Source organism: Sphaeramia orbicularis, chromosome 1 (genome assembly GCF_902148855.1).
Source record: "Sphaeramia orbicularis chromosome 1, fSphaOr1.1, whole genome shotgun sequence".
Classification (NCBI taxonomy): domain Eukaryota; kingdom Metazoa; phylum Chordata; class Actinopteri; order Kurtiformes; family Apogonidae; genus Sphaeramia; species Sphaeramia orbicularis.
Window position 1 is genome coordinate 15,983,954 of NC_043957.1, and position 22,606 is coordinate 16,006,559.

At 38.8% G+C, this 22,606-nt stretch overlaps 3 protein-coding genes across 3 annotated transcripts; 2 read left to right on the forward strand and 1 right to left on the reverse strand.

Annotated features, from left to right (window-relative positions):
* The first annotated feature begins 198 nt into the window (after nucleotides 1-198).
* Nucleotides 199-16,390, forward strand: ndufaf5 (NADH:ubiquinone oxidoreductase complex assembly factor 5). The gene is made up of 11 exons (XM_030138803.1): nucleotides 199-507; nucleotides 8,094-8,134; nucleotides 8,202-8,265; nucleotides 9,758-9,805; nucleotides 9,901-10,004; nucleotides 10,100-10,139; nucleotides 10,665-10,862; nucleotides 11,364-11,424; nucleotides 11,548-11,631; nucleotides 14,301-14,383; nucleotides 16,205-16,390. The coding sequence occupies exons 1-11, from the start codon at nucleotides 277-279 to the stop codon at nucleotides 16,289-16,291; spliced, it is 1,041 nt and encodes a 346-aa protein (XP_029994663.1). The 5' UTR covers nucleotides 199-276; the 3' UTR covers nucleotides 16,292-16,390.
* On the reverse strand, nucleotides 2,732-4,385 carry LOC115422455 (arylamine N-acetyltransferase, pineal gland isozyme NAT-10-like). The gene has a single exon (XM_030138813.1). The coding sequence runs from the start codon at nucleotides 4,222-4,224 to the stop codon at nucleotides 3,316-3,318; it is 909 nt and encodes a 302-aa protein (XP_029994673.1). The 5' UTR covers nucleotides 4,225-4,385; the 3' UTR covers nucleotides 2,732-3,315.
* Nucleotides 16,391-17,924: 1,534 nt separating the features above from the next.
* LOC115422465 (uncharacterized) lies at nucleotides 17,925-21,853 on the forward strand. Its single transcript, XM_030138822.1, has 2 exons — nucleotides 17,925-18,062; nucleotides 20,611-21,853. The coding sequence occupies exons 1-2, from the start codon at nucleotides 18,008-18,010 to the stop codon at nucleotides 21,303-21,305; spliced, it is 750 nt and encodes a 249-aa protein (XP_029994682.1). The 5' UTR covers nucleotides 17,925-18,007; the 3' UTR covers nucleotides 21,306-21,853.
* Nucleotides 21,854-22,606: the final 753 nt, after the last annotated feature.

Below are 22,606 nucleotides of genomic sequence, written 5' to 3' on the forward strand. Positions count from 1 at the left end.
AAATAAATGGCCTAGTAATTGCTTATTTTATTTTATTTTATTTTACTTTATTTTATTTATATATTTTTTTTTATTTCAGCTGAAGTGACTTTATCTCTGTTGAACGTGAATCCGGTCCCAGACGTTGATCCAGTTCGGTGGTTTTCTCGTAATCCTGGTCCGGGTTTTCCTTCCTCCTCGACGTCACGCCTCTTCGGGTGTCCGGGACCGGAAGCATCCGGATCCGGGTCAATGTGAGTCTGTTTGTGTGCGTGAAGCAGGACCTGAACCGGCTCCATGATCCTCAGAGTCCTACAGAGGCTGAACCCGGACCCGGCCGCGGTCTGTGGGTCCAGCTGGTGCCGGATCCTGTCGACCTGCAGTAGAGTCCTGCAGCAACGGACCGGGCCGGGGTCCGGGTCGGGCAGGGTCGGTATGAATGTGTTCAACAGGGAGATGAAGAGGAGGCAGAAGGACTGGTCTTCATCTCTGACGGACTGGGGACAGTACGACTACCTGAGGGAGGAGGTGAGACCCGGACCCCGAGTCCAACCTGGGTCCAGGACTCGGAACAGTCCATGTCCTGGATCCAGAATATGTGACGTGAACATCTTTAGGTGACCTTTTAGATTCCCGAAAGCTGTTGGGTCCGAATCTAAAGGTTTTTATTTCATTGTCAGTAGTTAAAGGAAGTTTAGAGGACGGTGGTGAGACCAGGGCTGAAGGACAGAGGGACAGATCAGGGTGGACATTTGGAGAGAGAGAGAAAGAGTCTAGATGGAGATGGTGGGAGGACGCATGGTGAATATATAGAAGGATGATGAAGATGGTCTGTACCAGGGAGGAGGCAAAGAGGAGGTTTATGGATGAGGTGAAGGGGGACATGAAGGTAGAAGATAAAGATGTTTATTGTCATGTAAATAAACAGGGTTCACATTACCAGGAGTTTGCTTCAGAGGTTTGGTGCATACGTAGAACATGGAGTAGGTGAGAAACAAACAGTGAAAAATAAAATAGAATAGAACAAAATAAATAAGTAAGATGAAGGAGACAGAGTCAGATGGGAGGAGGTGATCTGATGTGAAGACATGCAGAGGAAGAGGAGTGGAAGTAGTAATAGTAGTAGTAATAGTAGTAGTAATAGTAGTAGTTGTAGTACTTTAGCCCTTAGATGCATAAAAGTGGGTCAAAAATGACATGGTGTGGTTGTTTTCTTGCAATATCGTTATAACGAAAAGCTATTATTTATCTTATTGAAATTATGCTATTTAAATTTTTGTAACTTATCTCTTATAGATTTTATGAAATTGGAGTTTTTGTATCACTAACCCATGCTTCCATAGGTTGGTGAAAAATGACCTGCATTCATTTACAGTGGAATTTGATCTGAACCTTTTGTTTTATCATACGTTATACACTCATTCATTCAGTCATTCAGTCATTGTACAGCAAGACCAAAGGACTGACTGACTGACTGACTGACTGACTCACTCACTCACTCACTCACAAAATGGATATTGACATTGTTCCAGTGGCGGCACCAGGATTTTAAAAGTGTGTGTGTGTGTGTGTGTGTGTGTGGGGGGGGGCAACTGGAGGACAAAGAAAATGTTGGGGGGGGGGCAGACAAAAAAATGTTGCGCATAGCGCGAAATTAACGCTTTGCGCTTTAGCGGCTGCAAAATACACACACACACACACACACACACACACACACACACACATATATATATGTATATATATATATATATATATATATATATATATATATATATATATATATATATATATATATAATGTATAGCCTATCCTTTACACTTTATATAGTGGGCAATTTTTGGTAAAATCAGGTAATACTTAATGTATTCAAGGTATTTGTTAAAGCAGAAATTTAAATTGAGTGATAAAACAGACCTGAACAGTTAACAAAACTATTTGTAATTAATAGGTGGGTTCAAAACATAAAAAACTAGTCCTTGTGCTACGCGTGCTAATTCTTTGGTTTACATTTCTTATGTAGAAGAAAGATGAATGCAATACAAGCAGAGGAATTAATCCATTCCAGAACTGAAGGCACACATAACATTATGAACCTATAACTATATTATTCATAAGAAACAACCTCTGCATGTTAGACCTACTCTTCAGTCTCTTCTTGAAGAGAATGCAGTTATGCAGTTAAAACGCATTGACAGATTTTTCATATTTCTTCGTTGCCCAAATTTTCCCAAAGATTTTCCCAAATCTGGGTGGGGGGGCAACTGGGGGGCAAAGGTTGTGACTGGGGGGGCATTTGCCCCCCATGCCCCCCCTTGGTGCCACCACTGCATTGTTCTATTGCCATCATATACAATATATTATATACTATGTATAATTTGCTTTTCAAATTTTCAAAATATATATTAAAAAACATTTTCAAATTGGTTAAAAAATGAAAAATAAAAAATATTTCAAAAATAGAATACAAATAATTATTTTTAACATAAGAAAATGAGAAAAATGGTATAAAAACACATAGATTTTTCAACAAGGGTCATTTTGACCCACTTATGGGAGAGTGCAAGGTCCAGACACTCATGTATCTAAGGGTTAATCCCGCATTTCTAGTAGTATTTTATAGTAGTATTAAAGTACTGTATTACAAGTAAATTAGATCATTACCAATGACCTATTATTGGAATCATTGGTTTCATGTATAAATTACATTATGATGTTCCTATATATATGAAATACATGTTGATTTGAAGTTTTTTAATAGTAAAGTATTAGAATTAAAGTGTCAGATCTTCATGTTAAATTACTCTGATGTAATTCTGTCAGGAAAAAAAGCACAATTCACAAAGTACAAAATGAATGTCCTTAATGTCCATGTTTTCACTGACTCTTTCATCGTTAAAACCATGTGTTAAGTTGTCCATGTCTTCATCATTTCTGTCTCGCTATGTTTTGTTTCATCTTTAATGTAGTTTTCATTTGGTCTTTTATGTGGTTTTCATCTCTCTGTGTCATTTAGATCCTGTTGTTTCTTTTAAGTTGTTTTCATCTTTTACATCACTCTTATTTTATTTCATCTTTTTATGTCTTTTTACATCATTTTCTTCTTGTTTGGCTTTTCCATTGTTGTTGTTCAGTCTTTTAGGTCATACTTGTCTTGTTGCGTCCTCCAGGTCTTGTTTCTTTTAAGTTGTCTTCATCTCATCACGTCTCTCACATCCTTCTGGTCTTGTTTTCATCTTCTTACATCTTTGTCGTGTCTCTTCCTTGTCCTCTGGTCTTTCTCGGTCTCTGGTCTCGGTGAGGTCTTCTACTCGTCTCGTTGAACCTGAACTCTGCGTCTCAGAGTTTGTATGTTACTTTATTGTTGACAGGTTTTAGTCTCGTCTCCAGTTTCATATTGAAGTTTTCTCTCAGGATCTCCTCTATGGCGTCATCAGCAATACATCTTATGTCCATCACGTCCACCCCGTCCTCGGGTTTGAAGGTGACGTCACTGTACGTCCAGCCTATCAGGGCTCTGAACCCCGTGGACGTCTGCAATGAGCAGATAGATTTATTGGTGAACAGAGAACTGGGATCCGTCTGGAGAAAGTGGCAAACATCGGAGAAATGATCTGCATTACGCGGCTGCATCGTGAAGCAGTAGATGGGCTTGGTTAGCTCCGTGGACACCAGACCAGATTTAGCAAATTCTGGATCTAGAACCTGTGGCTTCCTGCCGGTCTTCTCCAGGACCCAGACATCTCCTTTGTCCATGAGACGGAACACCCCCGCCGCCTGAGGCTGGTCCTTGTTTGAGACCAGCTCCAGAGGCTCCCGCAGCTGGTACGACACGCCAAAGCTCACATCAGTCACAAACGTCTCGCCGCTGATGACCACCTTGTTGATGAGGTGGGTGTCAAGTTTGCCGAAGTCCCCAAGGTGTCCATCATAGACCCTGCAGCCCAGCATCGTGGTATCGTAGCCCATTTCCCTGAGAACCCACCAGAACAGGAGGTTGTTCTCCATACACCAGCCCCCGCGACCGCACCTCACAATCTTATGGAAAATGACCTGGAGGTCCATGGTGATCTGCTCACCGCAGTGGATGCTGAGGTTCTCAAAGGGAATCGACATCACATGATGTTTGTGGATCTGCACCAGCGTCTCTAGATCTGGTTTTTCGTAGGAGCCGTGGAACCCGATTCTGTTGAAGTACTCGTTCAGATTCATCTCAGCTGCAGAACATGGGACATAAATTAGTTTCATTAGTGTAGTACTTTTACTTATTGATACTTCTCTGGTACTTTACTCGAGTATTTGCATTTTATACAACTTTACCCCCTGTCCTCTACATGTCAGAGACAGATACTGGACTTTTAACTTGACAGCTTTACTCACCACAGTAAAAACAACATTTGCAGTGACTGACTTAACTGGACTAATAAGGTCCAGTTTCTGCTGCATTCACACGAGGTGTCATCACTTTTCCCATGTTTTAACCTTTAACCCAGGAATCTCAAACTTAAATTGGCTTGGGCCACGTCTAGTCCTTAAACAATGACCAAGGGCTGGATCAACTTTAAAAAAGTAAAACAAAATTTCTCTGATTACTCCAACATGTCTCAGTTTTATTTCCAGTGTTCATATTTTTGTGATATTTAAACTACAAATGTAAACAGCAGCTGGCAAACATCACTTTACATTTGTTCTTAACTTTGTACATACACATCAAAAGAATTCAACTTCTATGTAAAGAAAAAAAAAAATGGTTTTAAACATTTTAATACTGAGCATAATTTCAGTTCCAAGTGCAAATCTTTTGTTTCTGTAAGTTAAAGAACAGTGCTTTGTAAACATTTAGATTTAATTTCTTTTTAACTGTAAACTGCAAATATCTCTCCCTGCTTAACTTAAACAGAATAGTTTTACACAACAGTTTATTTCATGTTTTACAAGATCAGAAATTACACAAGTCTGTAAATGCTTTTAATGGATCTGTCAGAGCAAATCTTTTTTTCAGTTTTTTTCAATATACGACATAAAAATTGGATTACTCTTTTTTTTTTTTTTGCCGCCTGACATATGTCAATTATTAACAGCAACACTGGTTACTATGCATTATTATTTTTTATGCCAGGTCAAATGTTCTTAAGTGTGCCAATGCACATTTTTACTCTCTTCGAAGAAGGGTGCTAGTGAAGTAATTTTCCATTGTTTAAAATGTGTTGATTTTAGTGACTGGCTCAAAATTTTAAAAATCATGCAAAAATAAACAACTTTAGAATTCTAACCTAATACAAAGCGTGAAAAATAGTAGGACCTCCTTTTATAACGTAAAGCACAAAGTATGCATAATATGCTCACCCAGATACCGTAAGGTTAATGCAAACAGCCACAGGAAAACCACCAAAAAAATGAGCCACTGCAGCGGTAGGACTGGACACAGCTCACCTACAGGATGAGATCTAAACCATCTGATGTGTCGACTTAGAGAAAGACACAACATTACACAACCCCCAGGTTCAGAGTCCACTGTAGAGTCTGGAAACACAGACCAGAAACACTGGGCAGAGGAAGTGATGTGGAACAAGTGTCCCAGATCAAAGGACCTGAGTCTAAGACCGGACTTTGTTCTGCTGGTCAGAAACTTCTAAATGGTTTTCAAAAAAATCACTAGGAGAAGTCAGCATTCAAGACAAACAAGATTCATTGTCGACAAAAAATCTGAAAGCAATTCGTTGTCAACAAGAGACACCAGAACTACTCTGACTGACTGGGTGCGTCTCCCTCCTTATATTGACCTCAGCCTGCTGTTTTCCACACCCAGTGATATTTTCATTGGATTTACAAAATGACATTTATAGAACATGTATAAAGCATGTCAGTCATGTATCAGATCCAAAGGACACCTAAATCTGTTTTGAATAACACTTGAAGGGTTCACAGAGCTCCTAACCAGGCTTGAACGCTTCTGAATAACTTCACAGGGTGTAATGCTCAATCATCTAACCCACAGGTGTCAAGCATGCAGCCCGGGGGCCAAAACCAGCCCGCAAAAGGTTCCAATCTGGCCCGCAGGATGAATTTGCAAAGTGCAAATTAGGGCATCAAACTCAAAAATAATATCATAATAATCAGTAAATAATGACAATACCAATTCTTTCTCTTTGACCTAGTGCAAAAAACATTAAATTATGAAAATGTTTACATTAACAAACTATCCTTTAAAAGTGCAATTTTAACAATATTCTGCCTGTTATTAAAAAAAATGTGCCTTTGTGGATCGGATCTGTAATGCATATGTATAAATGATAAGTTGAGGCACAATATTGATAAAATTGTATTTATTTTTCTTAACAAATTTCCTTTTTTTTCAGGTTATTCACATTTTTGTTTGGATAGTTTGTAAATGTAAATACTGGCATAATTGAATGTCATTTTTTTCACTAAATCAATTTGGAGTTATCATTATTTATTGGCTATCATGCTATTGTTTTACTGTCCGGCCCACTTCAGATTAAATAGGGCTGAATGTGGCCCCCCGGAAGAAAATGAGTTTGACACCCCTGATCTAACCCTTCAGCACGACTATGTTCAAGCCCCTCCCCAGACATGTCCTTACATAACCTTTTCTTTTTAACACAGTTCTGAACACAGTCAATGTCTGGATCCATTCAAACACAAGGATTAAGACATGAAGACAAACACTGTACTGACGAAAGTATTAGGACGTCTGTCTTTACACACACATTACCCGTAATACCATCCCATTCTAAATCCATAGGTTTAATATGGAGTCGTTCCAGCCTCTGCAGCTCTAAGCTTCAACTATTTTATCGAGGATTTCCACCAGGTCTAGGAGTGTCCTCATGAGATTTTTTAACCATTCTTGTAGAAGTGCATTTGTGAGGTCATGTACTGATATAGATGAAGGTCTGGATCACAGTCTCTACTCTAATTCATCCAAAGGTGTTCAGTCCAGTTCCTCCACAACAAGCCCACTCATCCATGTCTTAATGGACGTTTCTTTGTTCACTGGTGTCAGTCATGTTGGAACAGGAAGGGGTTGTCCCCAAACTGACCACAAAGATGGACCATGAAATTGTCCACTTTGTCTTGTTCTGCTGAAGCATTAAGAGTACCTTGGACTGGAACTAAGGGGCCAAGCCCAACCCCTGACAAATACCCCCACACCAGAACTCACCCTCCACCAAACTGTACACTTGGTTCAGTGTAGTCACTTTAGTGCTGTAGTCCTGGAATCACCAAACCCAGACTGGTCCATTAGATCGGCAGATAAAGGTGTGATTGGTCAGTCCAGAGGACAGTGTCCAATACTCTGGAGTCCAGTGGCGGCTGCTTTACGCCTCTGCATCCCATGGTTTGCATTGTCCTTGGTGATGGAAGGCTTAGATGCAGCTACTCAGCCATGAAATCCATTCCATGAAGCTCTCTGTTCTGTTCTGGAACTAATCTGAAGGACACATAAAATTTGGACGTCTGGAGGTATTGACTGCAGGAAGTTGTGAACTTCTGCAGAGGAAAAGTCAGGACTGGACTTATTTTTTGCTCTTATCATGGTACCACGCTGGAATTCACTGAGCTCCTGAGTCTGCATGTCCAGGGGATTGATTTTATTCACCTGTGATCAGAACATCTTTAGTCAATGATTCGTAGACGTGTCCCAATACTTTTGGCAATGTTGTGTATTTAGTCAGTTATAATGTAATAGAGGTTTATGTTTGTTAATTGAATTCCAGTTCACATAGATAAAAACAAAAGTGGCATGAGGTGACACTTCTTCACAGCAAATAATGGATGATTTAGAAGTTCTGAGTTGATGATGATATTGAAAAAATCATGATATGAAGTGGGAAAAGCTGTGAGTGCTGGTTAAACTGGTGCAGAAAGATACCCCAGGCTCTGATTGTTATTTGTGTTATCTGTACTACTGCATGTCAGATTAAATACTGTCCTTTGTTTCTTGTGTGAGTGACAGTGACCAGACTTTTCTAAAATGTCGTCACTCTCCAAAGAACTTAGTTGGTCTTCGACCTGTTGGTTTTACAATCATTAGACACTTATCCTTCAGAATAAACCCATCTAAAGTTTGTTTTTCTGTTTCCTGTTTGCAGGTTGGTAGTCATGTGGCAGATCGGGTTTATGATGTTGCACGGTGAGTTTTTTCTGAAGGTTATTTTAATTCGCCATCCTGCCAGTTACTAACGTCCTTGTCTTTTCAGGACGTTTCCTCTTGCTTTGGACATCAGCGGTGGTAGAAGTTACATAGCAGAGCATCTAAGTAAGGTACGTCCCTCTCTCCCCATTGGTTGAGTTACTTTAAATGCTAAACTCTGACATGATTTAGTCACGTGACCTCATAACAGAAAGTCTGCCATTTTGAATCGGATTTTTGAATCAGATTTTTGCCGTTTACTTGCCTACATGTTTGATCTAGTCGACTTCAGTTTCACCCAGCATCATCTACAGGCTCTCTATAAGGCATTAACGCTGTTGCCATGGCGATGCCGCTAATTAGCATCTTTACATAGTGAAAATTAATGATGTGCCATAAAAAAGGAAGTAGTTAAAAGGCAGAGGTACTTCACCTGATTTTCAGCAAATTTTACAGCCTTAATTAGAAACTTAAACTGAACAAATCTACATGCTGTTTCCATGGCAACAAAGCCAATTCCAATGCTTTGCTGTTGAACAGGAAGCCATCATTTTATTACTAACTGTTACATACCTGAACTGATCCCATTTACATGTCAATATTGAGTCTGTTACCATGACAACACAAAAAAATTTGGCATAAGGGTCCGATCAAGCAGTAACACACGGACACATTTCTTGTTCAACAGTGTCTGTCATGTAATCAGAGTAACTTATATGCATGTATTAGACATATTTGAGTAGGTATTTAGAAGCACTTTAACATTATGTATGATAAAATTTAGGGAGAAAAAATTTTTAGGTGAAAATGTCAAATTACTACTCGGTAATATGTGGACTTGAAACGGACATCAATTTTTTAAGCTTTATGCAAACATTCAAAACATGCGGTTCTCAACAGAAATTAATATCAAGTAGGACAAAACCATTTAGATATTATGTTCAACTATGCTGAAAATAAATTTTGGAGTAAAATATTGAAAGTCTCTGTTTTATTGACATGAGAATGTGATAACACGTGGACAACTGTTTACCATTGTATGCATCACCCAAAATGTATCAAAAGATCATTACTTTCTGAAAGTTTCACTCAAATATCTGAATTATAAGTAACTTGAAAATTAAAAATTGGTATTTTTATGGTAACACATGGACAGGGCCTTTTAAGCAACACACAAATGTTCAAACTCCTAAATATCAATAATATTCACAAAATAATGAAAATCTAATACTTGAAACTTAACAGTCATCTATATAATCAACAGGCTGAATACATTTTCACATTTTTTAGAAATGATTTTAGTGTCAAATTCGATCTATGGTTATGGTGTAAAAAGTACAATCGATAAAATCGGTTGTAACTTTTTTCTATAGGCGTTATTTTAAAAAGGATGAGAGTTTCATAAAATAGAGATCTTTAGCTAAAAAATGAGCCCACTTGATAAATGATGTGTGCAAATTTACTTTTTCATGTTGATGTTCACTTGTGCTTGAGCCGTGAAACAGGAAGTCGCTCTTCTTCAGATGTATTTTATCTGATCTTCTCTAAACTTTTCATAGCCAGTTAGACGCCTGGCAAACATTGATATCTAACATAGTGTTTGTTTTCCTGTTGGTGTTTCAGGACATCGTGGAGCGTTTGTTCCTCACAGACATTTCTGAGAAATCTCTGGTGAGCGCTAAAACACATCAGTAAAAATGTTCTTGTGGAGTTAAACATGCAGAAGGCTTCAACCTACTACTGTGTTTTCACGGCACTAATTTCAGAAACAGAGAAGACAGAGCGAGATCCCGACAAAATGCATTCTGGCTGACGAGGAGTTTCTGCCTTTTAAAGAAAACACTTTTGATTTGGTTGTGAGCAGCATGAGGTGGGTCACACAGTCCAGAACCATCAGATTAATTTAACACAGGCTGTAGACAAACACAAACGTCTTTACAAATGTCTGGATTTCACCTTTTTCAGTTTGCATTGGATCAACGACCTGCCTGGAGCTCTCAGACAGGTGAGAAGTAACTAGATTAGATTAGATTGAATTTTATTGATCCATCTGGGAAACTAAGATTTCAGTATCAGAACAACATTGAACATACAGAAGAAGAATTAGAAGATAAGAAAGGAAAAGAAAATAACAATAACAAAAACAAAAACTATAAAACAGTATTAAAAACAGGCAATTACACATTAGAAACACAAGTAGTAATAATAATAATTATAATAATAATTGTAGCAATAGATAATAATTATAATAACGGGAATAATAATCATAGTAATCGTATTCATAACAACAATACATAAGCAAGTTATTAACAATAATAATAATAATATAATCTAAACTGCTCCAGCTATTTCTCTTTGACTTTCTAAGGTTAAAAATTTACACATCTGTTTAAGGTGGACTGAATTAAAGGCGTTGTGTGTGAAAGTAGTGATAAAGTAAACTGATTTTATACTGATGTGAATGGGCTGATGGTGTTGAGGACCTGCTTCATCCTCCTCCTCCTCCTCCTCCTCTTCCTCTTCATCTCAGATCCACCAGGTGCTGAAGCCTGATGGGGTGTTCATCGGAGCGATGGCGGGCGGGGAAACGCTGTACGAGCTGCGATGTTCACTCCAGCTCGCCGAGACTGAGAGGGAAGGCGGGTTCTCGCCCCACGTGTCGCCCTACACGGCTGTCACCGACCTGGGCAACCTGCTGGGACAGGCTGGCTTCAGCATGCTGACAGTGGTGAGGAAACACAGGGGGCTTAAATGAGGGGGGGGCAACATCAGCTTCTGCACTGGGACAAAAAATAATGGATAAAAGTAGAAAATCAGATGCTGAACTAGGACAGAGATGCATCAAATGATAAAAATGATGAAAAAATCAGAACAATCAATAATAGTGATAATAATAATAATAATAATAATAATAATAATAATAATAATAGTATTTCATTTTACCAACATGTTGATATTCTTTATTTGATTTTATTTCATCATTCGCTGTGTCTCATTGTTTGTGCCCTTTACACTTTGTCAGTCACTTGTAAAGAAATGATTTTCCATCATTTCTTTCCATCTGAACTGTTTGAATTAGTTTATATCAGTTTTGCACTTACAATTATTCTTGTTTCAGCTGGAAAGTTTAAGTATTCTTTTATTTTAATGCAGACCTGAATATTTATTAATGTATTATACTTTGTCATCTGATAATCAGGACATAAAAACCAATATCCATCTGTTTCAGGACATCGATGAAGTTCAGGTTCATTATCCAGGAATCATGGAGGTCATGAGGGATTTGCAAGGTACAAAATGTCAACATCAAACTTTAAGTCTACCTTTAATCACATCTTTTTTGTGCAGGTCCTGTGGAAAATTCAGACGGTTGACTTCTCTCTTCGGGTTTCTGTCATGGTTTATTTCTGCAGGAATGGGTGAAAGTAACTGTGCCTGGAACCGGAGGTCAATGTTACACAGAGACACTATATTAGCAGCAGCCGCCATTTATAAAGGTAAGAAAAGTCTGATCTGTTCCCTGAAATGAGGCTCGATGTTTTATGCAGTTTAGAAGTGTTCTTTGTAGTACGTGTATGTCAAGTTCTGACCAGCAGGGGGCAGTCTGGTACCAAAACCACCAACAAACCAACTATGTATCCACAGACTGAATCACTCACTGAATAAAATATGAAGCTCATTCACACACATTTGTATTATGGTAGCAACAAGTTTTATTCTTCAAACTAAAACTCATAGGTGCTTAAAATAGTTGCTCAAATTAACACTGTCTTATAATCCTTATGTGCTGCATCAGCTGATAGTTTACATTATAGCTCTGTTTTTGGACACAAAACAGCCACAGTAAAACCACAAATCACCTGCATTTTCTGTTCAGTTTGTGTTGTCAGTAGCAAAACTCAGGGTGCGATTTGTCAAAAAACAGAGGAGGGGTGGGAGTTGTGTGTTTTGGGTTTTTTTTAATCATGAAAAAACAAGCAATCAACAGGCCTAATTCTTTAAGTTAACGGTAGGCCCTATTGCATGTCGAACAGTTGAACATTCATCTTTAATGCAAAATAAAAATACATGAAACATTTAATTTTCTGTGACGGCCACACCTGCGATGTGAGAGATGGTCTAATTCAGTTTCAGGACCATGGAGAAGGGCCAATCACACCAACATGGGAGAGGGTTTATGGCCAATGGTCAACTCAATCAGGCTGTAAAACCTAACATAAAACCGAAGTGATTAATATGCAGTTGAACATGTACATCAGCGCCTACAGACGTACGTCTGTACTAGTGATGAGTGGATCAGCAGGTTACCTGTGGGTCGGGGCAGATCAAAAAAATGCCACTTTTGGACACAGAGAGAGAGACACTGTTCTATAGTCTACAGAGTGAGATAGGTAAGGTATACAATGTATTTATGTGCATGGGGACATTCACGAATTCCGAGACTGCTGACAGTTCGGTTCAGGTGAAAGTTCAGGCTCCCACAGAGTCAGGGGCACTGTGTTCATAGGCTACTGTGAGTGGTACAGACTCTGCGTCTGCTTTGGGTCCGCCTTGAGTACAACTATATGTGTACGAAAAGTCATTCACAACCTGCCTGTTATTTCAATTGTTTTTTAATCATTGACAGGGTTGTCCCCCCCTCCCCCGAGAATGAAATTCATTCAGCAGAAGTAGGGATGTAAAAACCAGAGGGGGGGTTGTCCCCCCCAACATACCACACCCTAGCTAAACTGAAGATTTGTTTGGAGTCATCCAAACAAGATCAGAACTGTCACAGTTTATTCTGAACTGTGTATCAACAAACAGTAACTTAGCAACGATAGTAACATCACATAATAACTTTATACTTTCATAAGCCTCAGAATCAAACTCATCTGTGTAAAAGTAACGCTGACATTTCAGCATCAAACTCCATGCTTGTAATTTAAAGTTGTGTCCAGTGGAGAAAACAAGGGCTTTTGTTTTTACCTCCACCAAGGAGGTTATGTTTTTGTCGGAGTTGGTTTGTCTGTTTGTCTGTCTGTGTGCAAGATAACTCAAAAAGTTATTGACGGATTTGGATGAAAATTTCAGGAAATGTTAATACTGGCACAAGGAACAAATTATTAAATTTTGGTGGTGATCGGGAGTGGGGGGGCCACTGATCTGCCTTGGCGGAGGTCTGCGCTCTCCAAGTCCTTCTAGTTATCACTTCTTTTCTCTGACTCTGACAGTTGTTTCTTACTGGTTCTCATCCTCAGCTTGGCTTTGGTCAACAGAGTGACTCACTACTCCCTCTAGTGGTCACAAATCATCTGACCCATCGCTGGAAAAAAAAATCATTTCATATCTCTACAATCCAATACATTGGCATCCTTGGCAGAACTTCACAGATCCTTATTCTATACACTTTAAGGAATGAGGGTGGTCATTTTTAATATTTGAGAGTAGATATCCCACACATAGACTCTTTAACAGCTGACACTTGTGTTTTCTTGTCATTCCCTCAGCTCTGACTCATGTTAACCTCATTTAATCTGATCTGCTGCCTGTTGTTCATGATGCGTCTGTCCAAACATAGACAATGCCATCACTGTTTTACTTCCTGTTTTTAGTTTTTGTCTTTTACTTGTTCTGTTCCTCAAACACATTGGTGAAAAAACAAAACTTTATTCTGCAAATGTTGAACTGATCTGAATGAGAAACTTTCTTCAGGATCTGTTTTGTTCGAACTTATTTAGTCTAGTTTAAATCAACTAAGTACAAAGTTTTATTCTACAAAACATCATCCCTCCATTTGACTCGAGTTCTGATTGGATTTGGATTTCTTCCAAAATCTTTCCTTTAATCTTTTTTATTTCTGTTTATTCAGAGAAGAGATATAATAGATTTTTGTTGCCGTTAAATGAGTTTTTATGTAGTTTTCATCAGGGAAAATCAATAAAAAATGATAAAAACAAACTGATCAGAAAGATGAAAACTTGATTAAATCTACCATAAAAGACAGAACCACCCTGGGAAGCAGGTATTGGTGGGGTTTTATGTAATTTGTCTATTGGCTAACACAGAGGGGGCGGGGCTTATGAGCTCTACTGTCATCAGCCACCAGGGGGCAACGCACGCACTGAGGCTTCACTTTGTGCTTGTATTAGTCATTAAACTGTCTCTTTGTATGAAAACGTTTCAGAGATGTATGGCGCAGAGGATGGGTCCGTTCCCGCCACCTTCGACATCCTTTACATGATTGGCTGGAAGCCTCATGAGTCACAGGTAAACACGATCACAGCTCTGTGTTAGTGGGGGTTTGGCTAATGGTTACTGTTCACGCAACATTTTACAAGCAACACTTTTATTGTAGGGAAATCTACTTTAACTTGATTTACATCCCAAATATAAATTCCCTCTGAACAAATGACACCACAGGTCATTATCAAATATTTAGCTCTGATAACATGTGAAGAAAAAGGAATGATAAGAGTAGCTTTTGTTTATAATTTTATTTATGGATTTTCATCAGCATAACATGAATGCATCATACAGTATGTACATTTTTGCTGTCCTTCTTAACTTAAGTCCCCACCCCCAATTTAGACATAAACACAAACATGTAAAATAAATAAATAAACCAAAAAAATAAATTATATATATATATATATATATATATATATATAGATATATATATATAGATATATACAGTGTATATATATACAGTGTATATATATATATATATATATACACATATACACATACATATATATATATATATATATATATATATATATATATATATATATATATATATATATATATATATATGTATACACATACATATATATATATATATATATATATATATATATATATATATATATACCAAAAGACATCAGTAATATGAAAGAGTAGCTTCTTATTGGTTTTAATAAAAGTAATGAAGGGATGGAGAAGATTAATCGAAAAGATAGAAACTAACCTGGAAAAAAACAAGCAAGAAAAACTGTTTAAATATTTATTATCAGTATATTATCTATAGACTGTACAGATAAAGACTAAAATAACTTATTTTTGTCAAACTAGTTCCATAAAAATCTGTAAAAAGTGATTTGGTTTTACATTTTATATGTGAATATTTGAAGGCACGTGAACAAATTCAGCACAATGTTCGCTTCTAACACTTTCAATGATACAATCCGTCAGTTTCAACACTTAGATGTTGTGAATCATCATCTGATGCATCATCTGATGTTTTGGTCACTGCAGGTGTGTGTGTTTTTGTGCGACCCCGCCTCTCGCACATATTGTAGTTTATGTTGGCATTGATCCAGCTGATGTCATTTTGTCTATGCATGTGCTGACATCAACATAGACATAGACAGCATAGACAAATTTCACCCATTACAAGTAAATGGGGGGGGGGGACGACGAGATTTTAAAAATTCATAAAAAATTGTAACTTTGATCTCACTGGCAATCTGGATTCAATCAATAGTTTTGTTGCTAAAGTGTTAACAAACAAAGAAATAAACCAAACCAAAAACAAAACCCTTTGCCTCCCCTTCAGGGGGTAGGATAATAAATAGAAGCTGGTTTACCATTTCTGCTTATTAACTCCTCCCACCGTGATCCAGTCTCCATTTTGTATCAAATACATTAAAGTTTCTACAATACAGCTTTTGTTAATATAGACATATTATACCTTGTTAGAAAGCTTAGATTCTCCACAATCGTGTGTCTAAGTTTATTTTACAAGTTAAGATGATGTAGTTTAGGTTGTATTTTATCCACATATTAAATGTTGTGAAACTACACGTTCATACCTTTCCAGTCAGGTGTCATTAGTTAATTTTTTGTCCTGATGGTTCCTCAGTTATAAGCTTTGAAACTTGGAATAAATCAACACAGATTAGATAGAAGGAACAGGTTAATCAGAGAAAATAATAATAAAATCATAGGAATAAAGCCTATTGGTTTTTCACATTGTTAAAATAAAGGTAATTTAACAACACCTTATTTGTTATTTATATTACTGACTGTTGCATTTATCTCTACATATATTTACTGCCTTTTGTATTTTCTTTGTATTTTCTTCCTCAGGCCAAACCAGCGAAGCGAGGTTCAGCCACTGTGTCCTTCGGAGATTTATCAAAGATCAGTCAACCAACCAACACCGACAAAACATAGATGCGTCTGAACGGCTAGAAATAAAATATGTTTTGTAGAATGTGAACACTGTATTATAATATTATTCTTATCAAGTAAAGCTCAGAAATAAACCTGCACTGTGTCCATTGTAATAAATCTACATCCAATGATACCGTACCGTACCATACCGTTTTCATCTGCTTATCCGGGTCTGGGTCGGGGGGGCAGCAGCCTCAGCAAAGAAGCCCACACAGCCATATCTCCAGCCACTTCCACCAGCTCTTCTGGAGGACACCCGAGACGTTCCCAGCCCCACCGAGAGATATAATCCCTCCAGCGTATCCTGGGTTGGCCCCGGGGTCTCCTCCAAGATGGACATGCCCGAAACACCTCCCCAGAGAGGCGTACAGGAGGCATCCTCACTAGATGCCCAAACCACCTCAACTGGCTCCTCTCGACGTGGAGGAGCAGCGGCTCTACTCCACGTCCCTCCCGGATGTCTGAGCTCCTCACCCTGTCTCTAAGGCTGAGCCCGGCCACCCTGCGAAGGAAACTCATTTCAGCTGCTTGTACCCCTGACCTCATTCTTTGAGTCATTACCCAGAGCTTATGACTATAGGTGAGGGTCAGAACATAGATTGACCGTTAAATCAAGAGCTTTGCCTTTTGGCTTAGCTCCCTCTTCACTACAACGGACCGGTTTAGTGTCCGCATCACTGCAGACGCCAACCCGATCCGCCCGTCAACCTCCTGCTCCATCCTACCCTCACTTGTGAACAAGATCCCAAGATACTTAAACTCCTCCAGGAGGACTTCCTCCCTGACCTGGAATGGGCACTCCACCTCTTTCCACCTGAGGACCATGGCTTCAGAGTTGGAGGTACTCATCTTCATCCCAGCTGCTTCACACTCAGCTGCGAACGAACTGCCCCAGCAAGAGCTGGAGGTTGCTGCTCGATGAAGCTAAGAGGACCACATCATCCGCAAAAAACAGACACGAGATCATCCTGCCACCACACTCAACCCCCTCCCCCACCCGGCTGCACCTAGAAATTCTGTCCATAAAAGTTATGAAAAGAACCGATGACAAAGGGCAGCCCTGGCGGAGTCCAACCCTCACCAGGAGCAGGTCCAACTTATTACCTGCTATGCAGACCAGGCTCGCACTCCTTCGGTACAGGGACTGAAGGGCCGCTAACAAGGGGCCATCCACCCCGTATTCCTGGAGCACCCCCCACAGTGTGCCCCTGGGGACACGGTCGTAAGCGTTCTTCAGATTTACAAAACACATGCTGACTGGATGGGCAAACTCCCATGCCCCCTCCAGCACCCTAGCAATACACTAGGGGGATCACACTCCTCAGCCTCCCCGATAAGGTCTACACTAGGTACTGGAGGAGAGGGTATGGTCAGTAGTTGAACCTCAGATTGACGAGAAGCAATGCGGTTTTTGTCCCGGACGTGGAGCCATGGACCAGCTATACCCTTGCTAGGGTGCTGGAGGGGGCACAGAAGTAGGCCCATCCAGTCCAGACCCAAAGATATGATAAGTTAAATATCAACATTGGTTCACTCATTCGCCTACAAGCACAGCGAAGTCATAGCATTTTTCCAACATATTCAGCTGTTTCAGAGTTCTTTAAAGGATGTTTCACTTCCTCCCATGCTGTGGATTAGTCATTAGTTCTACTTGTGTTAAATCCTCACTTAGTTTTCCTGCCGTTTCAAATTAAATGATGTCAACAAACTGCAGAAATGCTGCTTTGGTTTTGGATTCTCATGTCTGGATCCCTCGGTGGCTGTTTATCTGGTAAGAAAATCTCACATGTTCAGAGTTTGGATTATTTTCATTCAGTCTGGTGGCAGATGGTTTCTATGTCAATTTTTTTTTCTCTACTTCCTGATGTTAGAAAAGTACATTAGATGTTTGAGATGAAGATATAATGCCATCTGAAACCTTTCAAATTCGTGAGAATGTAGAAGAAAACAGACATTTCACTGCTTTTTCACATCTAGACCACATTAGACCAGGACCAGAACAACCACCACTCTCCTTAGATGAGTAAAATCTGGACTAGATTACCCAAGAGAAGCAAGTTTCTAATTTTTTAAACATTTAATCTATTTCTACATATTATTATTTTCCTCCACATGTAAACCATGTTAGTCCAGGTTCAGCTGTAAAACCACTTTCCTTAGACTAATCTGGACTACATTAATCTAGAGAAACTGAAAACAAAATGTATAACCACTATAAATCTGGACTAGATTATCCGAAAGGGGCCAAAGATTCCATTAAAATCATATTGTCTGATGAGTAAAGTCTGTTATTCCAGTTTTTAATATATGAAAAAGGAACATTTCACTGTTTCTCCACAAAAACGCCACATAAGACCAGGTCTAGAAATAAAACCAATGTAACTGGTCCAGTCAGATCTGGACTAGATTATCCTAGAGAGACGAACGACTAAAAAAATACAGTGTCTAATTTGTGGAACTAATTCTATGTGCAAAAAAAAAAAAAAAATCCCAATCAGCATTAGCCCAGGTCTACAACTAAAATCTTGATACGTAGACTAGTTAAATCAGGATTAGATTCAGTTCAGACTCAGTTTCTGACTGGTAAAACCTTCAATCTATTGGTGAAAATGCAAAACTAGGAATGTTTTGCTGTTTTTTCCCAACATTTAGATGACAGATCCAGACCTGAAACTGCTGTTCTTAGATTAATAATTAGACAATCCCTAAAACAGTTTGTGATTTGTTGAATTTGTTTTTGACTCTTGTAAATAATCCAGTAAATTATGTCTCCAGAATCAGATTGGAATAACTCCCATCTGAAAATCACAAAACAAGCTTCAGAATCTTATATTGATGATCAGCTTTATTAATGATACTAAGTTTTATTTACCTTCAACTGACAGCTGGGGTTTTCTATTTATTTGATTATCTGTTATGTTTCCTCTTGCATTAGAAATTTCCATTTTATAGCTGGAATTATTAGTGAAAGCTTGATGTGAACAGTTTTTCCAAGTTTTTTTTTTGCTCATAATTAAATGAATTATGATATGAATACAAGGTTTAGCCTATTTGGTTAAAGAGTTCCTTTTCAGATTTCTGGAATTCTTGGCGCAGGGCAATGTGTTGAAGAACGTTGATTGGTGGAACACACTGTCAGTGTTTCATACTTCCATTCACCCTCCATGTTTAATCTAGAGGTGTCTGCAAATGTTTTATTCCATTTCTACCATTTCTGTTTTGACCATTTGGAAAATGGAGCAAAAGAAGAGAAGCTACGAGAAGTGGACCGCACTGCTTGCAATTGTGGGCCCCATGAAAGCTAAACGTTGTGGGCCCTTTATAAAATTCAGTATCTTTTCTATTTGTCGGGGGGGGGTTATGTATGTGGGGTAGGGGCAGCAGTTATGTACGTGGGGGTGCGGTCTATAACTAATGTAACTCATGCTGGCGTGAAGCAAAAGTGAAACTTAACATGCTTTCAACATCCGACTCCCAGCTTCTACGCCTCTACAATACCACAGACCTTACACGGAATTTTCACAACTAACCTGTATCCACTGGACCCCCTCCACTGCTCTATGGGCTCCCCACAAATGCTTGGCCTCATGAATTTGTCACATTTGCCCCCCCCCCCCCCCCCCCTTACAGCACCCCAGGTGACCAGAAACGACCAAGACTGATCTGAAATAAATTTCCCAGAACTTTAGGTGGAAACACAAACCACACACATTACCAGGTATAACTGCTGGTTATTAAATGTGTCCACACTTCATACTGATGTCCTCAGCAAGTTTATTCTTCACAGAAGATAGTGGTACACCATGAAAACTAAATACAAACAGAAAATTAAACAAGATTTTACTTAAACGTCATTCATACACAACACTGTTAACATAAATTAAAAGTCACCGTTACCATGTTCGCCTGGATAACCAACATAAGAGGGACGGGGATGTAATATTCTCTGTTCGGACCCGCCAGATCTGTCCTTTCGTCCCGCGTTGTCCTTCGCTTCCATGTTGAGGGTCACATGACAATATATGAACTTTGACCATGATGAACTTACAAATACGTACAAATATTTATTTGACTTAACAAAACAACTTATGTTACAACAAATCAGATATTTCAATAATGAAATGCAAAATACAATTAACCCCAAAATCTAAAACATAATAATCAGATTAATATGTTGCCATAGCAACTTGACAACTTGAAACTATATCCGTTACACCAAGAATTTATTTACCCAGGTAAATATGTTCCTGGTAATAAAAGTTCCTGGGAATGTTGGTGGAAAAGGGGCTATTGACTGATGCTTGTGTTTACCTTGACAGCGCAACCTGTGGTGGTTGTGAACCTGAATGCTATGGCGATGCTGCCTTGTCCTCACACTAACGGAAATGTGATGTGGACCCGCTACGACACCAATGGAAAATTAGTACCGGTTATTCCGATAAAGAATGAAGCGGAGACCAAAACTGGGCCAAGAGATGAACGCTACAGAGTCCTGTCCAATGGGTCACTGCTTATCCTGAACGTGAAGAGATCTGACTCCAGGATGTACCTGTGTAATTCAAAACGTGTGTATCTGAATGTGACCGAAGGAAACGGTCCAACCAACCCACCCAGAACCCACGATCTAGACCAGGACCCACTGGAGTCTGACAGAAACAGAGATGATGTACAGATCCCACAGAAGTCAGACTCTTGGAAAATACCAGTCGGGGTCATCGTAGGTGTGATGCTGGCGCTTTTGGGCATCGCAGCCTTTAGATTCTGCTCAAGAGGAAGGATGTCTCCACCTAATAAAACCACGGCCGAGGTGGTCTACGAGGAGATTAAAGATGGCGGGACGGGGACGATGATGGAGCCTGATGTGGAAAGTCCATACTCCTGGGTGAACATGGACTCCACTGCCCACGGAGAACATCTGTACAGCGTCGTTAGCAAAACCAAAGACCGTCACAACAACCAGTCTGTTTATTCACTCGCCCAAAATCCACTTCAGCCACTAAATATCAGCCCTTAATGAGACATGCACTAAAAACAGAATGGACATAATGAGGCACATGTTATTTTATGCATCATTATCACAATACTTTACTGTTGTTATTGTTATAATCACGGTGGTTTTTCACTTAATTTAAATCATGAATATTATGATAATAAACAAACATTTCATCAGGATAACCGCTCTGAAAGTTCTCTCCATAGATGTGATGAGAGTTTGCCATGTTTTTACCATAAATAAGTGTCTGGTGGTGGCTGTTTTTATTTGGTGGCTGTGTTTGTTGGTTTGTTGGTAAATAATCAGAACAATAATATGACATGATGTATGAATTCATTGTCCAAATTACAATGAAAAACATGCGAAAGTTGGTAATGATGTACAGACTCAAGAAGACAAAAAGAATGGAAAATAATGGATAAAGTGGAGGTTTTTTCATTTCAGGGCTTATAGTTATGTATTTTGGAAGTTGTTCGGACCATTGTGTTCATTTTACATGCTTTTCTTTCCTAATTTTTTAAAATATAGATAAGTTTTGGCTGTGTTCATACACATGACATGAGGTCTGGCCAAACTGTGTATTTGTATTTTATTATATTATTTCCAGATCCTGCAGTAAGTCTAAAACACACTGTACAAACAAGTGCTACACTCATACTGTTCAGCACAAATTGTGTTTTATTATTTCTGGGTGTCAGTCTCAGCTTTTGCATTGGAACTTAACAATTGGCTCCACTTAATGACATCATTTTGACCATGTTTAGCACATGGATGAAAAAACATGGTGTTACCACTAGATGGCGCTGATCTCCCTCTCCCTTAAGCTTTAATCCTGAGAAGTATGTCTTTGTATGAGGGTGCAGAAATTCAACACAAAAATGTACTTTTTATAATATATTGAAAATAATGAATGTTTTCTATTTTGTTGTTTTTTTTCCCTACATTTGAAAATATGGTGACACCATGAAAAAAAGGCATTTAATGCGTTAAAATCTTGATATCCATAATTAGGTAAGATGAAGGTAAAAAAAAAAAATTGCTCAAATTAAGCAGAATATAATATAAATGAAGTATATTTTCATAGCTACTTATGAAAAGCAATTTTTTTTGTGCTTAGTGGTGTGAGTGTGAGTATTTGAAACTGCACAATCTATATTATAAAAGCCAAGAGGCCTCTGTGTGTGTTTTTTTTGTGTGTGTGTGTGTTTGTATGTGTGTGTGTCCAGGGATTCACACAAAATTCAGAAAGAGCTGACTGCTGCAGTTTGGCATATTTATGTGTTTTTGGTCAAGGAAGACAGTAGCAAAAATGGCAAGTTGAT

Bases quoted from the DNA above. Each gene is read 5' to 3' on its own strand.
- LOC115422455 (XM_030138813.1), bottom strand. From the start codon at position 4,224: ATGAAACTAATTTATGTCCCATGTTCTGCAGCTGAGATGAATCTGAAC.
- LOC115422465 (XM_030138822.1), top strand. From the start codon at position 18,008: ATGCTGCTTTGGTTTTGGATTCTCATGTCTGGATCCCTCGGTGGCTGT. The intron at 18,063-20,610 runs GTAAGAAAATCT...TTACCTTGACAG, and splicing joins CCTCGGTGGCTGTTTATCTG to CGCAACCTGTGGTGGTTGTG.
- ndufaf5 (XM_030138803.1), top strand. From the start codon at position 277: ATGATCCTCAGAGTCCTACAGAGGCTGAACCCGGACCCGGCCGCGGTC. The intron at 10,863-11,363 runs GTGAGGAAACAC...CATCTGTTTCAG, and splicing joins GCTTCAGCATGCTGACAGTG to GACATCGATGAAGTTCAGGT. The intron at 14,384-16,204 runs GTAAACACGATC...TTTCTTCCTCAG, and splicing joins GGAAGCCTCATGAGTCACAG to GCCAAACCAGCGAAGCGAGG.